At 32.4% G+C, this 17,978-nt stretch overlaps 1 protein-coding gene across 27 annotated transcripts in view; it reads left to right on the plus strand.

The window, feature by feature from the left end:
• LOC134685596 (uncharacterized) overlaps positions 1–17,978 on the plus strand; it is a 92,450-nt gene that overhangs the window by 2,482 nt on the left and 71,990 nt on the right. For 24 of the 27 annotated variants that reach the window (XM_063545492.1, XM_063545489.1, XM_063545480.1 and 21 more), the window contains exons 2-4: positions 3–143; positions 9,764–10,977; positions 11,473–11,756. In XM_063545492.1, the coding sequence (XP_063401562.1) occupies positions 15–143; positions 9,764–10,977; positions 11,473–11,756 (1,627 nt within the window). In that variant the 5' untranslated portion in view covers positions 3–14. Of the gene's footprint in view, positions 1–2; positions 144–9,763; positions 10,978–11,472; positions 11,757–14,190; positions 14,736–14,785; positions 15,556–16,449; positions 17,259–17,978 lie in introns of those variants that run through there. The other 3 variants (XM_063545486.1, XM_063545484.1, XM_063545488.1) reach the window with 3 other exon arrangements.

The raw sequence follows: 17,978 nt of genomic DNA on the forward strand, positions 1-17,978 counted from the left end.
AGAAAGCATCAAAGATGAATCAATACCAGAAGGTTTATATGAACCAGATACATTCCAGTTCTTTACTGGGACAGTTAGCACAGATGTGGAAAAGTCAGATGTTATGTGATGCACTGATTAGGACAGGAAATGTCACCACAAAGGTAGGCTAGTAGTTTATGTACTGGAAATAAATCTTTGCAAATATATGAAATGTGGGCTTACCCTCACAATATATGAGTGAAGATGTACAAAATTACAAAAACAAATGATCATGTATAAAGGGCTAAACCTTTGATAAATTGTCATCTAAAATAAGTTGGTTTACAGTAAATATGTTCAAAACAAAAGATGTCTATTTAATCCATTTATCCAGACTTAACTAATCGATCAGATCAGTAATCGATTGATGACTTGAAGTCATCGATCAGTAATCGATCAAACTCTCTAGGGAGTTTGATCGATTAGTGATCGATTAGATGACTGATCGATTTAAGAACGATTACTGATGGATTAGTGCTTGATTAATGACAGATTAGTGATTGTATTATAATTGAGAAAACAATGCTTTTCCAGAAATAAGCCACCCCCTTATGGAAGACATCAGTTGTGAAATAAAAATTCCGTGGAAATATTTTCACCATTGCCAAAATTTTCTGGAATTCCAGGATTTACTCTGTAATACATGTTTATATAATATGCAGTCGTAACCAAGAGAAGCGTATATAAAAGCTTAGTCCTAACATATTCCTGATTAAAACTACATTTTTGTAGGTTTACCCATGTATATTAGTCCTAATAACTATGACGCCTTGAAAGGCTATTGTATTTTTTTTCTTTTGCGCCTTTCATTGACGGAAGGCGTCAAAGCAAAATTTAAAATAGCCATCCAAGATGTCATTATTATCGATATAAAAACCCTATTTTTTATATGTGTTCATGTAACAAATTTGGTTGTAGAGGGGTCTAAATACAGCACAAACTACATTTTCCAAAAGATCGAAAGAGTGAAAAAAAATAAAAATTTAACAACAACATTTGACTTGAATATAGTAGTATATATATACTTCCATGGTCGATAAATATTTGATGCCTTTTAAGTAAATGACCTTTGTTAACACATCAAAATAAATTTTGACATATAATATCAGCTTCAGACACTTGTGATGTTATTATCTGGTATTAAGAGGATGAAAATTGCAACCAAGTTAATATTATATTAAAATCTGTATTTTTCATATATAAGGATTAATCAACACAAATAAATTGTGGAATTTGATATATATCCTTAACTTTATGATGAAATTTAGGGTTTGTCCTATAACATTATTAACTAATGCCAGATTTTAGGTCACAACTAAATAGCCAGAACATTTACCAATTTTACAACAGGTAACTGATACATTATTTATTCAAACACACTTGTTAGTCTTCACAGCAGGATATTGTCTAATTGCGTACAATGGGAGGCAACTCTCATTGTACCTAATTGATAACACCTTGTAAGAGATTGCTTCCCTTTGATACTTCATCCGGGTTTATATTACCATGTGGTTTTAAGCGAAAGAGCATGTTCCAGGCCACTTTATTATGTAATTGATATAAAACTTTTTGGTTTTACTGTGGAACCTTTTTTATCTACAGAATTCAAATTGACTTTAAGAGGATTGAGTCATAAGAATCAACATGTGGCTGTGTCAAAATTACCATTGTTACCTACACATTTAATTGATATTGTTAGGTTGTTGAATATTTATGATTATTTAGATGCTTGTTTATGGTGTTTTCTAACGTTTGCCTTTTTTGGTATGCTTAGGGCGTCAAACCTGGTCAGCAGAAGCTCTACATCTTTTAATTCCCGTGAACAATTGATCAGAGATGATGTTGTTGTTAGTGAAAAGGGTATCCTCCTTTTATTGAAATGGTCAAAGACTAGACAAAATCATGATTACACCCATCAGGTTTCTCTGTGTTGCTCAGTTGAGCCTTCAATATGTCCTGTTCGAGCTTATAAGCATCTTGTGTCTTTAATACCTGGTGATAAGAATGCTCCCGTTTTTGCTTTACCTGTTCATGGTAAATTATTGCCCTTATCTAGATCCGTTTTGTTGAACCGTTTTAGAGAGTTAATTGTTCTTGTTGGTTTAGACCCTTCAGTTTATTCTTTTCATTCGCTGAGACACGGAGGGGCTACTTTAGCCACCAAGGCTGGCATTCCTGAGATTTTATTGAAACATCACGGAGACTGGAGATCTGATTGTTTTCAGACTTACATTAAACAAGCTAGTGTTGATATGTATCGGGTCACGTCAGCTATGAATTATTTGATTGGTAGTTAGTTTTAGGGTATTTTGCCGGTGTATTATTATATTCTTGATTTGATGTTGTTTTTTTTTTTTTTTTTTTTTTTTTTTTTTTTTTTTTTTATGTATATTATTAACCCTGTGTTTGGCGACTTCGTTTTGGGTTCAGGTGCTTCAAATTGACATTTTGTTCATTGTAGCTTATTGATACCATGCTTGGTATAACTATATATGCATTACTATAATAAAGCACCTTTCGCCAAACACTATTAGTTGTCAATTGCGTACAATGGGAGGCAACTCTCATTGTACCTTATTGATAACACCTTGTAAGAGATTGCTTCCCTTTGATACTTCATCCGGGTTTATATTACCATGTGGTTTTAAGCGAAAGAGCATGTTCCAGGCCACTTTATTATGTAATTGATATAAAACATTTTTTTTTTTCTTTTTCTTTTTATTGTTAATTTTTTCTAATTACTTTTATTATTACCCACATTGGGGTTCAGGTGCTTCAAATTGACATTTTGTTCATTGTAGCTTATTGATACCATGCTTGGTATAACTATATATGCATTACTATAATAAAGCACCTTTCGCCAAACACTATTAGTTGTCAATTATCACAATATTGTAGAAGACTGACCAGAAATGACCAGCTGTGGACTATGACTCTACCATGGATTGCAAAATACTGATAAAATAAATAGATTGTTATCAGAGTCAGTGGAAAACTGTCTATTGACTTTTGAATTTACATACAGAAGATCCCCCCTTTTTTCTGAAATTTTAAAATAGTCTTAATACAAGACAATAGTGGAGTATTTGTGATTAGTGTTTTATTTTCACATGAAAGCTTATATTACTAAAGATTAGTAAAATGAATATGAATAAGAAATTAAAGATGTTTTTAAAAAGAACTGAGTATTGTGCCTGCTGAGTGTGCCTGTCACAAGTCAGGAGCCTGTAATTGATTGTCGTTTGTTTTTGTGTTACATATTTGTTTTTAAATTTATAAATAAGGCCGTTATATCTACCTATGATTTGTAGTTGCATAGTGCAACTACAAATCATTGTCCTGGACAAATCATTGATACGGTGTAGCAATGTTTAGATTTTTTTCTGAAAATGTGTTGATTAAAGGGAAACTTTCAGCAGAGACCACCCTTCTTTTTGTCATTTTTTTGTATCACTGTTTTGATTTATTGATTCTTTTCATAATTTTGTAAAATCAGTTAATTTGAATTAAGATTTTTTGTTTTTTTGATTTTCTAACTATTTCAACCTATAGTTCAATAAATGTTAGATTAAGTGTTTCCTGGTAGAATTTTGTCTTATAAGAATATCAGTTTACATGTGAGGTTTACATGGTGATGGTCATTAATTAGTTCTGCACAGTGAAATATTTTGAAGGAATTGTGACCTTCATACTATTTTATAGGTCATTTCATTAATTCACCAATGTTCTATTTCTTTTGAATCCTATGGATAGGTTTTAATGGGATATTATAATACACAATGTAGCACCTATTGAATAATCTGTTTTAATAAGATGCCAGTATTTCTTGAATACTTTTTGAAGTTCTTCTGCTTGAGGATGATAATTATTATAATGTAATGAATGATACTTAACATCTATTTTAATTTTTTCTTTTTCTAAGTTTTCTGTTTTCTGTCATGGAATTTGATAGAATTTGATTTACCAATTTCAGTCAATAAAATAGTCTTTCAATACAGAGTTTTCTTTCTGGTTTGTGTTTCTATGTGAATGAATACCTTTGCCTTTAATATAGGATTTAAAGTTCAAAATGGGTTGGTTTGGGTTTTATGAAGATGTTGGAATTTTTCTGTATTTTTTTTAAAGCATTTCATATCTTAAACACCAGTATTTTGATGTGTTCGTCTTTGCATGGGGATTTCAAGGTCTAGAAATTTTATGGAATGATTATTGCATTCCTGAGTAAACTTTGGCAGGTAGTGTTGATGAATAAATTGAGTGGTAGGGATGGGCTGGTCACCATGGTCACTATTTCAAGCACTAATACATATTTTATGATAAAATCTTGAAATTTAGATGGAGGTTAAGTTTTCAACTATTTTATTTTTTTATTTCACAAATGTCTGAAACTAATTAGATGACATCTTGGATGGCAATTTTTAAATTTTGCCTTGACACCTTCCGTCAATGAAAGGCGTAAAAGAAAAAATTTCAATAGCCTTTCAAGACGTCATAGTTATTGTACTAATAGACACGGGTAAACCTTCAAAAATGTAGTTTTTAATCAGAAATATGTTAGGGCTAACCTATCAGATACGCTTCTCTTGGTTACACTGCATATTGTATTAAACATGTTTTACTGACTAAATCTTGGATTTTTTTTGCATATTTAGACAGAGACATAAATTCAAAACTAAAAAAAATTAAAACTGATGTCTTCTATAAGTATTGATTCAATCCTTTACACTCAAATTTCCAAACGATATTGGCAAAATCATGAAAAAAAATTCCAGTATCTTTTTAGCAGTGAAATGATTTTAAATTTTAGAATTCCAGGTAATTTTGGCAATGGTGAAAATATTTCCATGGAACTTTTATTTCACAACTGATGTCTTTCATAAGTCTTATTTCTGCAATAGCATTGTTTTCTCAATGATAATAAAATCACTAATCTGTCATTAATCAATCACTAATCCATCAGTAATCGGTCTTAAATCGATCACTTATCTAATCGATCACTAATCGATCAAACTCCCGAGAGAGTTTGATCGATTACTGATCGATGACTTCAAGTCATCAATCGATTACTGATCAAATATGATCGATTAGTGTTCGATTACCGATCTGATCGATTAGTTAAGTCTGGATTTATACATTATGACTTGTAAATTTACGACACAAAATATTTCAAGACAAGAAACCCCTTAAAAGTGCAATGTATGTCATAATAAGTAATAATATGGCCTAAAACACAACAAAAGCTCAAACCCTACAAGTTCATGTCAGTTTCTGCACCCCTTTTTGCAGAATTGTGTGAGATGTAAAAAATACTACAAATACAAGGTAAAATATTAAATGATGTCTTTACAAGTCAAAGAAATCTAAGAAATGTAATCATCCTTAATCATATGCAGTCTTCACTATTAATTAGTTATCAAAAGTACCAGGATTATAATTTAGTAGGCCAGATGTGTGTTTTGTCTACATCAGGCCTTTTTTTTAATTAGTTGGTTTACGGATCCGCCGACCCGATTTTGTTTAAAAGTGAAATAAAATTAAAATTTTGATTTCGTGTTGTTTTTTATTCCGCCGACCCGATTTTTCGAGTGCTGTGAATAAAAAAATCCGAGGCGTTCCAAAACGTTTTGTCTGTGTCAATAAAGCGTTTGTAGTGAACGGCGTATTTTGAAAAGCTTCGAAATGACGCAGACGAATTCAAAAACCCAACGAGGGAGGACCATGGAGTCTGACGGCTTCATCTACTTTCAGTTGAATATTAACTTTGATGGTCAACGTACTGAGAGCACTTTTATCAAATGCAAACCTAAGCAAACAATCGGCGATGCCATATTCGACAATATGGCTGATGAAAATGTTGCCATTGTCAAGGTACAAACAGTTTCGCCACCAAACAAAACTAGGGCAGACAATGGAGAAAAGTAATCTAATGTAATCAATTACATTTGAAATTGGGTGTAATCATAATGTAATCGATTACATAAAATAAGCAAAGTAATTGTAATGTAATCGATTACATTTCAAAGTAATCGACCCCATCCCTGCCAGACACCCCTACCAGTACACCCGTAGAAGTGCTTGCGTCCTTTGACTTAAAAATTGGTATCTGCTGCTTCTTCGCCAAGCACGCTGCAATTGCAATTATTAAAGGAGTCAGAATAATGTGTTTGGGTAAGGTAACATATCTTTGGGGGAACTGTCACCTTGTGAGCTAGCACATTTAAATTCTGGCTCAGTGTGTCAGTTTAGCATTTCATTTCTCATTATCATATTCTCATCCTAATTATGCATCTGATTAGCCACTAGACATTAAACAACAATTGACCATCCATCCATCAAATGCAAAGCATATCAAGATAAGAGCTAAACTATTTCTCCTCCTCAACTCCTGTAATGTCATGAATGAACAGCATTTTTTTTTTTTTTTTCCTCCGACTCAAATTTTTCAGAACAGTTGTACGTGAACAAAAAAAAAATCAAAGATTGCTATTTTATTTTTATTTTTTTTACCTCCTCCGACCCTAACCTTTGACACTAGTTGTCCGTAAACCAACTAATTAAAAAAAAAAGGCCTCAGACTCGTCAGTTAAGTTTGAAGGTTACAGACTTGTATTAATACTTTTGGCCTGTTGAAGAAAATTTTGTGGGCACCATAGTATGTTTGACCAAGCATGAAAACTGTGCATAGTCTTGTTTTTGGGATACAATTGCTTTCAAGCAATCTGTAGACCTTTACTATCGGCTCTGAGCAATGCCCTCACGTCAACTGTTTTATTCTAAACATTAAGGAACAGCACAGATTGTTATGATTGTCTTGCTTTAAAAGGTAAAAACAACCGGGATTGAACAACTTTCCTATATCTTCTTTCCATAATCTTCATGTTTGATAATTCCTTTGACTTATATGCGTGTTTTTAACAACACGGAACATCAGAATTAAGCAGTATTTATATTAAGTGTCTTTATAAATTTAGAAACACGTCAGAGGGAATCCCAAATTTTGATGAAAATGTGAGTGTTCTCTGAATTCCGATAAATCTATTTCTGTCATATAAGAACTGAAGTGAAGTTTTTCTTATATGTTACTGCTATGTAACTGATATTTGAGATTGTACTTCCATAAAGAAATAGAGAACAATCTAGGTTGTTTAATAAAAATTTAATATACGTTCTTGCTCCAGGGTTTGTTTTGGTATTTATGCACATGCGTAGTTTTCTTTACTTCCAGGGTATTAGATTGAATGGTAGCTCTGGATTCCCCACTCAATTAATTTATAACTCGCTAGATCTTTTCTATGTATGTCTGCTATTGAGGGTTATTGTTGTTACATGATTTTAAATCATTTGCATCATTTAAATTAAAATTAATTAGTCCATGTCGTCAAGTTGTTACTAGAACACCCCTTCAGGAGAAATGGAGTCTTACATATTATTGTTTTGAATTGTCTCCCTTCCGAAAGTAAATTCCGTAAGATCTGACATTGAATATTAGCTCGTTCTGTCAAAAAACGTCGTATTATATTAAAACCGATTGCAATTTAAACCGTAGAATGAGTACGGAAAGAAGTTATGATCACTGACCAAAAGGAAATTAAATATTTAAAGAGTTAGGAATGATGTTCCTCCTAGAATTAACGTAAGAAAATAAGTGATATAAATATACGAAGTGAAAAATACCTTCTCTCACTTTTTTTACTGTTGTGGAAAGTAAACTTGGAATTGATAGTACAAAAATAAAACACAATAGGCCTACGTACATTGTCCATACACTTTTATCCGGGATTGGCTATTTTGTGACTATTCAGATTATGTAAATTACATTTTACATGTGCAGTTGAATTAGTTTTTAAAGCAATTGCTTTCATGCCGTCGCGTATGGCCATCTTTGTGACCCAGATCAGAGACTCCGCCCAGATCAAGCCATAGTATTTTGTTAAACAGGCTCCTGGTCTGTCATTCTTAAACACCAATGTATGTTTTCTAATGCAGTACATAGCTTGAAACTTTTGAAAAACGTTAGTGGATTTAAGAAGTTTCAGCATACGTTCTTGTAGATGTATTTTTGTATTTAGGGGGACAACCGTTTGACTATCAAAAAACATAGACGTCCGAGTGAAAAAAATGCATTTTTATACCTGCGATTTCGTTTTCCGTTCATATGTTGTTTCAACAAAATATGGAATCATTTCAGTTGTTGATTTAGTATTGAAAATTTGACTGAATTATCTTTTATAATATACGGTTTTATATGTTTAATTGGTGTTTTTTTAAGAAAGAGGTCAGGTGCTCTTGTTTATTCATAAAATTGTCGTTCATTCATAAATTTATCTTAAAATCAAAATCACTACACAGGTTATCAGGTTATACGTAGTGTCAAATGATTACCTGTAATCTAAAAATAGACAAAGTTAACTGACCTATTTTGTTGATTTGTTTGCGCAAATAATTTAGAGGAACGAAACCCTTGTTAAAAACACATAACAATAAGTTTGTTTTCCTTTTTTGTCATAACTCCGTAAGATTTATCGATCACCTTACTAATGAAATGGACCCGTCCAAACGTGATAGATGCCAATTAAGTCCAGATGAAGAGATATTTACAATTTGGAATTTTCTAGTTTCATAGATTAAAAAAAGTACACCTTTTTGGATATCATATTCAAAACTGGGTATGCATGACAAATGATAAAACCATTATCCTCGTCTTTCCAATGGACGAGTCTACTACGTTTGTTGACCCTCGACAGTCCACCGTGTTTGCAATTTTATTTCACATGTTTTCGAAATATTGAAGATCATTTTCACAATGTTTCCTGAAAATTGGATAAATATCAAAGCAACTTAGAGCTGTTTGTTCTTGTTCGTTTAATGACGATTTAATGTCATGTTTGTCTGTGATGGCCCCTCTTTTCGGGATTGCACGAGAATTATAGTTATCTCGTACCGCATGAGGATGACACATATCAACTGAGCAATAATGTTTGGGACTTAGTTTTTAAGAAATGATGACAAAGTAACATTATGAAAATATTTTTAGTCAGCTGAAATATATATTTATTTTTTGCATGTTTATGTCTTGTAAAATATTTTGTTTCTTTCCTGTTTTTCAACATTTGCGTCTGGAAAGTTGAAATGTTTTTACTGAAGTGTTAAATTTAAATTAATTATGAAAATTAAATCAATAAAGGAAATTATTGCCCAGTTACAAACACTACTAGGGGATAATCCATTATAGTTTCGGGAGTTATATGTTTCAGCACATGTATATTTGACCCCAACTTTAGCCTGGTAAACGTGTTGTCTCCTTGTGAAATATAAAACATATTAAAAATGACTTTCTGCTAAAGTCTTTAATTGATATAAAGTTAAAACCTTCTTAATTCTCACTAGACCACACTCCGGTCATGTTTAATTCTTAAATATATGTGGATGAAAAAAAAGTCCCCAAAACATAAACATGGCAGCAATTGCTTTTACAGCCTTTCAGGCTTTGATTAAAATAATATTATCCAGCTACATGTATACATGTGTCAATGAAACAATGGCAATCGTATTCCTCAGAGCAATCTGCTCTTTGATTGTTTGTCGTTTCTGAAAATTTGTATATGAATGGAGATAAGTGATAATGATACCAACAAAAAAAAACCCAAAGACATCTAAAGAGTAACATATATTATCTATTTTAATGCGTAATAGATAAGTGTAATGTTTAGACTGCAATTACATAAATGTTTCTATTTTTCAGGCCCACAGAGTCGTGTTGGTAGCTGCCTGTCCTATGTTACAGTCCATGGACAATGCTTCAGTCGGTTCACATCTAGAAGTACGCTTGGCAGCAGATATTAAACAAGAGGCTGTCAATTCATTCTTACAGTACTTATATGAAGGATTTATGATGTTAAGTGAAGAAAATTGTAAAGACGTTGAAAAAGTAGCTAGACTTTTGCAAGTGGACAGTGTTACAAAGTGCTGTATAGACTTTTATAATTGTCTTCAAAAGAAAACAGGTGTGCCTGTATATTCCAACACACAATATAAATACTCATCAGCTGATCTCTTGGAATTCCGTCATGTTAGAACAACAGACCTTCAGAAGACACTACAAGAAAGAATGATGAAACGAGCAGCTGCTGATTCAGTGAGACCAACAAGTCCAAGTGGCAAACGCCAAAGAATGCAACAACAAAGACCACCAAGTCCCAACATTGATCTTGCCATGTTTGGTCAGAAAGCTGATGATACGCTCAGCATGACTCATAGCTACATGGGCAATACTGGCAATCAGGCAGCAGCTGAACCATGGGAAAGGGTACCTAGAATTGGTGCAATCCATAGTCAGCGCCCATCTCACCCAAAGCCAGGTGTAATTGAGATCGTGGAAGATAGTCTGGAAATCTTACAAACTCAGCCTCCAGACAAGGACGGCAATAAGTCAGCTCCTCCTATTATTCAGAAGAGCTTAGCTATTTCAGTATCTAGTCAAGTCAATTCATCACAAGATGTTCATGTTGTAAATGTGAACGACTCATCATCTCATCCCACTGCTGCCGGTGACGGCCCCATCATGAGTACGGGTAGAGACTCTATCACTGTCAGTCCATTAACAGTCATGCCAGGAACATCATCATTATCGTCATCATCAGCATCATCACCATTAACCAAAGATCCACACAAATCCACTATGGATAAAGATATGTCAGACAAAATACCATATGCCAAAAAATTGCAGTCATCATTAGACCATCAGTCCAGCACCCCTCAGAGAGGTCTGTTCCCTGTGTCTATGTCACCAGCTAATATGTCTCCCATCAATCAAGTCAAGAAATCATTTGCCGCAGGAAGTGCTTCCCAAGCTGCCTCTATGTCACAATCACATGATTCACCCGCCAAAAGAACATCAACCTCAGCAGGAAATGAAATGGAGAGGCCACAATCTTCAGATCAAGGCAAAGATTTGGGGTTTGTATATTACATGTGATAGACATCTACTTTAGAAATATATTTCACTATTACATGTACATACAAATTCCCAAGCATTTGCGACATCACACACATGTCTTAATAAAGGTCAAACATGATAAAATCTGTAATTTAGATGTTTCAAGTTTGCAATTATTTCTGTTTGTAAAAAAAAATTCATTCAGACAATGGTATCCTCCAAATAAGTAAATGAATAGATAAACGAATATGTGGTATGAGTGCCTATGAGACAACTATTAATCCAAGTCAAAATACAGTCTTCAGCACAGAGCCTTAACTCATACCGAACAGCACGCTACAAAGGGCACCAAAATTACAATTTCTCCTTCTTATTCAAGTTATTGCTTAAATTGGACAATTATAGTGACACATTGCATCAAGAAAAATGCATTTTTTTAGGTCCTTAAATAAATGGTTGGCATTATGATTATTTAATAATTATCAGAAATTAATGTTAAATGTTTTACATTGTAGGACAAAAAATAAAGTGGATGACAGGTCTGCATCCAACAGTACAGATATGGCACCTGATTTAAGTATTGTAAAAGTAGAACCGACAGGTGAAGCTGGATTAGACATGTATGTTGATGTACCGGAAGAGAGTATGATGCAGGCACAACAAAGAGAACAAAGGGAACACGATGATGAAAGCGATCTGGAATTGGAAGAAGCCTCAGGCGATTGGTCAAGGGATGAAATGTCAAATGAAGCAGCTGGTGGCGACCAGAATAACTCCTGGTATATAGGACAGTTCAAAGGTAGGTCTTCTTTAATATTGGCCTGATTATAACCCAACATGGTTGACATAAATATACTGAAGAAAAAAACTCAATTCTATATGATTTAGGAATGAGACATAGTTTTAAGGTATTTTTAAGTCAGCTTTGCTGGGTTAATGTGTGGATCACTCAAGATGGCATAATTTAGTTATTTTACTGCAGGCACATTGCAAATTACGGATTTAAGTGAGGTTTTGCATCCAAACATCATTTATCTTCTCTAAATATAAAATTCATAAATTTAAAGTACATTTTCATTTTGCCTTTTTGTTGAACAATGGAGAGGACTTAAGTACATTTTGCATACCAATCATGTTGTCAAAATTGATAACAAACTTTTATTTTGGTGAAATCTATCCTGCTAAATAATTAAAATTTATTTTACAATTACCTGCTTTGTACAAGATCAAGTCAGATTTAAATTTGCAAGTTCTTATTGTAGCAGTCTTCAAAAAGTCCTGGAATACCCTTTATAAGGTTCCCTGGTTAACAATTTTATTTTTACCAAGCACCTTTTTTTTACTTGAAATGAATTAAAACCAAAGTATCAATATGAAAAATTGTGAAACAGCGATCTCCATGTCTTACCCTCATGCAATAAATTATCATTAGCTGCATTGCCAAAGATTTCCTCAGTAGAGGAATTATTGTATTGGTCGATGTAGTTCAACAATATTCAGTATTTAATTCAAACTTTTTGATGGGCATGATTTTAATTATTTTTATTTTCCAATTTAGATGTTATATGACTTATTTTTACACCTCATTATTATGATTTATTTGTTTTCTCTAATTGCCCAACATACTGAACAACCTAACTTCAGTAATAGCTAGTCAACATCTGATATTCGTGATATTCATAGATGTGGATTGTAATACCTGTGTCTGACCTTTTCAGTGTTAATTAAAGTTGACTTGTTGCTGTAGTTATCACAAAATGTTCATGAGGATATTATTTTTTGGTCTGAAAACATAAAAAAAATTAGCAAATTTTATAAAGTCAAGAAGCCTGACAGAATTGGTTTGTGGATGAAAAAGATTCTGCAGATTACTAAATATAAGCGGGATATGCTTTCGAAAAAAATATTTCTATGAATTATTTTTGTTTGTTCTGATGCATATAGTATTATGTCAGAAAGGACTTATTTCCTGTAACCATTCAACTCTTAAAATTTCAAACTTTACTTTTATTTTGAAAAAAATATGGTATGACTAGATATGGCAAGAATTAAAATTGATCAAGTGTAGGCAGCAATTGAGAGAAGTACGATTGACAGAAGCTTTGTCATCCACAATCATAAATGCAACATCTTTGAGGGATCCACACTTCTTAAATAAGATACAAGATCACTACTGTATATATAAATAAAATTTATGATCATGATCATGGAGAAATTTTTTCAACAACATTTAAATGTACATGTCGCGCCTTCAAAAATATATTTAAATTCACTTGGTATATTGAAAAAATTCAAACAGTTTAACTTATGATAAGTTATTTTTTAATCAAAAATATTTATCAAAAAACTAGAAAATGGAAATAAATTTCTCCTTTTAACATTGCTATGACACCCTTAACATTATAGATATGTTTATTGATAAACTCTAGTGTTTTAAAACATAACAAAAGACAGGTTATACTATAGTACTATTGAGTGTGTGTATATGCATGTGTTTCTTGTGGTGTATAAGAACATACAGCTGTAAAACTAGCTTATTCTGAGAGTATCGATACAAACCTTGGAACAGAAATCAAAATGAAGTCCATCATATGCATGGTGTCAAAGTTGAACTTGAAGCATGTCAAAAATTAAATTTGTAATCTGGTGCAGCAGTTTCTTTGTTGGACAGAAGTTGTACTATTTTGTAATTATTTTTAATGAGGGAATAATATTTTGAATGCTATTTACTTAGATGTTGAATTTTAGTCTTTTCCAGCATTGAAAGTTTTATGAAAGAAATTTTAGGACCACTTAGAACTGCTCAAACCAGATTATAAAGTGTTATGTCATAGCAATGAGAATGTTTTCTTATTTTAATATGTAGGTCAATGTGACCTGATTATGCTGATATAAGAAATTGGAAGATGATAAAATCAGCTTCCAGTCTCTGATATACTAATAGACAAACAATTTGTTTGTGACAATTTTATATTTATTTAAAACAAAAAGGTATCTTGTATATAGATCATTATAGAGAAACAAAACGCTTCCATAAAATTCATTTGTGTCTGTACTTTGCAAGTTTGGAGTCACAAGCGGGAAACAGTCCAAGAAATTTGTAAAATAATGAACTGGAGACTACTAACTGACATAAGAGTTTGACTGAAATTAGATTTTACTTTAGTATTCAAGTTTGGTATAAAAGAAATTATCTCAAAACGTGACTGAAAGTAAATTTCGTGTCGTTTCAGATGACATGGGCAGCTTGCAAAGTACAGTTTTAATGGGACAGAATTTCGATTATACTGTTACACAGAATCTTGAGCAATTACATCCAACCTCAATTGATTCAAAAACAGACAATACTAAATCAGTTGTCAGCTTCAATTATGAAGAAATACTTCTTAAAGGCAGGGATGATCCATTCTCTGATATTCCAAGAGAACATTACATATCACTTGCAACACTTATAGACCTTCATAAACAAAGTTTAGGACCTGGAAATTTTGCTAAAAATGTTTCTGAGAAACTTTTCCCAGAATTATTTGGACCTGATTTCTTAAGAATTTATTACTCCTACAATGGAGGTGGACGTTGCGATAAGAAAGAACTAGATCCCTTTAGAAAAGCTTACCTGAAAAAATATGTGACTTTTTTTCATCCAGAACTTGAAAACACACCCCTCTGGAAAGAGAGTGCTGTTTCTAAAATAAATGAGAATTTACGACGTCCAACTAACAAAAAAGTGTATAAACATTAATGATAAGTTTCCTACCAGTGAGTATTTAAATAAGAAATCTAAATAACCCAAAAGAGATATTCTGATTTTTAAATTCTTTCCTTAAGCATCTCCACCCATTCAACCAGAGGTGATAACTTGCAAAACTGAAAATGAGGATACGCAGAGGATCTTAGATATGCCACGTCCTGTTGTGTTGACATCAACAGAGCCAGTTCTAGTAACGGAAAGTTTTGGCGGAAATAAGAATTCAGGAAGATCATTTCTATTCACTAATGAGTTTTGGGAAGAATTGGATATCAAGTGTTCAGATATTGAGCCTCCTTACAGAATTTCTAATGCTGAACTTTTAGCTGAATTTAATAAATCTAATAGCCCTGGAAATTTTGCCAAGCATTTGTTAGAGAAACTATTCCCAGAACTTTTTACAGATGAATACCTTTGTCGTCTCTATTCATATTATGGGGGAGGCAAGCAGCACAAATTTGCCCTTAGTTCCTATGGTCTTGGCTGTTTATATCGATATGTCATTCATTTTTACCCAGAAGTTTCTAATCCCATAGCATGGAAGAAGTTTGTTGTTAAAAATATTAACTGTGCTCTAAGAAGATGTGAAAATCCCAAAAGTTCAGATGTGATTGAGATAAATTAATTTAAATGACACCCTGCAAATTACATTCCAATTTAGAATACAAGTTATTTAACATTTGTGTCCTTTTTTTTCTGTTTATATTCAACAGAAGTTTGAAATGAATCTTGTATATAAGTTAGAAATTAATGCGTTGTTTTCTGATATTTTTTTCTCTAAAACAGTGAATTGCCAAAAAAATATGCAAATTTACTTCTTGTGTTGTATTAAAATGATCACATCAAGATACCTTTTTGTTTATTGTGCATCTGTATATATATATTGATGAATTAAAAAAGGAGAATTTTACCTGAGAAAAGCTGGAGAAAGGAGATCATTTGGATTAAAAGCATTACCTTCTTAAATCTGCCAGAGTTATCTTTCTTTGTTCACACATTTGAGTTCTGGAATTTTATGGAAAATACTTATTTTTAATGAAGACAGTGACACACACATATGCAATTTAAATCATCCTGGTTTTTGATATGGATGAACATGTTGGTATAAGAATTAAGTAAATTGTAATGGTTATCAAAAGACTTTAAACAAAAACCTGGCAGAGTTGTGAAGGCAATGCTAAACAGGTAGGTCCACACACACCAAACAAAAGTCCCAGAAAAATAATATAACTGAAGACTGGAATCAATAATAGACTGAAAAATAATTGAATACTGATTCATATACTTGAGTTGACTGGATCATTGAAGGTTTCATGTGGAGTTATATAAACTTGTAGAGAGCTAAACAATTGACTGGAATGTTTGATTTTGGTTGAAATAGTCTTAATCAGGGAATTGTAGTTTTCTTGTTCTGATCAGTGATGTATGATTTATTAGTGGGAATGGTAGTTGTATTCTTGCTTTGACTTTGATTGAAGTAATCAATCGTTTGTTAAATTGATGGTAGAAATAACGCACTTATAAAAAATGTTGTTTAGAAATTTCAAATAAAGTAAAAAAAAATGGAAGATAAAAAAGGATGTAACATTATCGTGGAAAAAAATATGAATTCTGTTTCATGTCCAAAAAAAAAAGAAAAATATTGAAGCCGTTTAATAAAATATAAACGAAGTATCATAAAACCTTAGAATGTAACCATTATAAAATTACAAATGGGTGATCATTTTGTTGTGTGCTGTTGCAGGTCTCCATGGTAACAGACACAACAAAATTGATCCACTCCGATACAAGATGATGAGATCCCAAGATAGAGACACCATATTGGTAGAAGAAGACTGTGCAGATTTACAATATTATGTTGAGGATGCTATTCCTGTGAAAGTGTTAAACTTTGAACATAGGCCTGACTGTGTTGAACCTGAAGAGGAACACATAATACAAGAAATATTAACCAATGCTGTTTCTCGTCAAAACTTTGCTTGGAGACTTGTTAGGCACTATTTTACTGATCCTGAATTGAAAGATCACAATTGTTTTGGTCGGAGAGGCAAAATGCCACTTATCACTGATAAATTAGAAAAGGTTGAGAGCATTGTATTTGCCTATTACCCTGTGGCTGATCCTGCTTTATATCCTCAAGCGTGGCGAGAGTGTGTGGTTGCTATTGACAAGGGCATTAGAAATTCATTCTCTGACTATGGCTACATTAAAGCTGACGAAAGAAAGTGTCGATCAAGTTACAATATTATAATATAAAATTCCTTAATGACTGGAAATTTAAATTGAAACTTATTTTGATGGTTTTGTGAAACTATCAATGCATATGCATTAGCACTAGATATGTCCACAATTGAATGTAATAATTGAATGATGCAATTTCTGAATGGAATATGTTCTTCCTGCTCTGTGCTTCCGTATTTGCATATAGTGGTCAAATACGTTATTATAATTTCTTGAAAAGCTATATAGAGTCGTCTCTTAGTTCAAAATGAATAGTTGTGATGTTTGTTTTAGCTTGTTTTTAAATAATTTATATTAAAAGATGAAAATGCATTGATATTCTTGGGTTTTATTGGAAAAGGCTTGTTACAAATATTGATAGAGTTACTTCCCTTTGAACACTTAGTTATTTATGGTTGATATGCAGTTGCCGAGTTGATTCTCATGTTCAGTCAGAATACAAAATTAAGAAGGTTTAATTTAATCATGTTCAATTTCGGTTTTTGGAATCTGTAAAATAAATCCCCAAGGGCAAACCTTAAATCTTGCAGAGGAAATTATGCACATTATTTGCAAAAGTTAACATTGTAATTTGATTTGAAATCTGGTTGTTATAAAGTTTTACAGTGTTAACAATTGATTTTGCAAACCAGCAGTCTGGCAATGTTACTTGAAAATCAAGTCTGATCATTGTTTTCTACGATGTACAGGATTCAACCTTGCAGGTAGATGTTATTTTTGATTGAATTGACTGTGCACATAAGTGGACCAGTTAGCAATGGATTTGACCCATAAACCAGAGATAAAATTAAGTAATAAAAGAAATTATTTCTCTTGTAGTAAACCTGACATAGATATGATAACCAATCACATAAAACACACTAATACAACAAACTTGATATTGACACACACATTCAGTTGACATATTTTAATTCATATAAATTGCATGTTGTTTGTGTTTGTTTTTATAAATATTGCCTAAGTGTTCTTCTATTCCTCCTGGTTTCACTAAAACTATTGAGAACACCTTGGCACTATTTAGGTACAAAATAG

The sequence above is a fragment of the Mytilus trossulus genome, chromosome 9 (assembly GCF_036588685.1).
Source record: "Mytilus trossulus isolate FHL-02 chromosome 9, PNRI_Mtr1.1.1.hap1, whole genome shotgun sequence".
NCBI classification, from domain to species: domain Eukaryota; kingdom Metazoa; phylum Mollusca; class Bivalvia; order Mytilida; family Mytilidae; genus Mytilus; species Mytilus trossulus.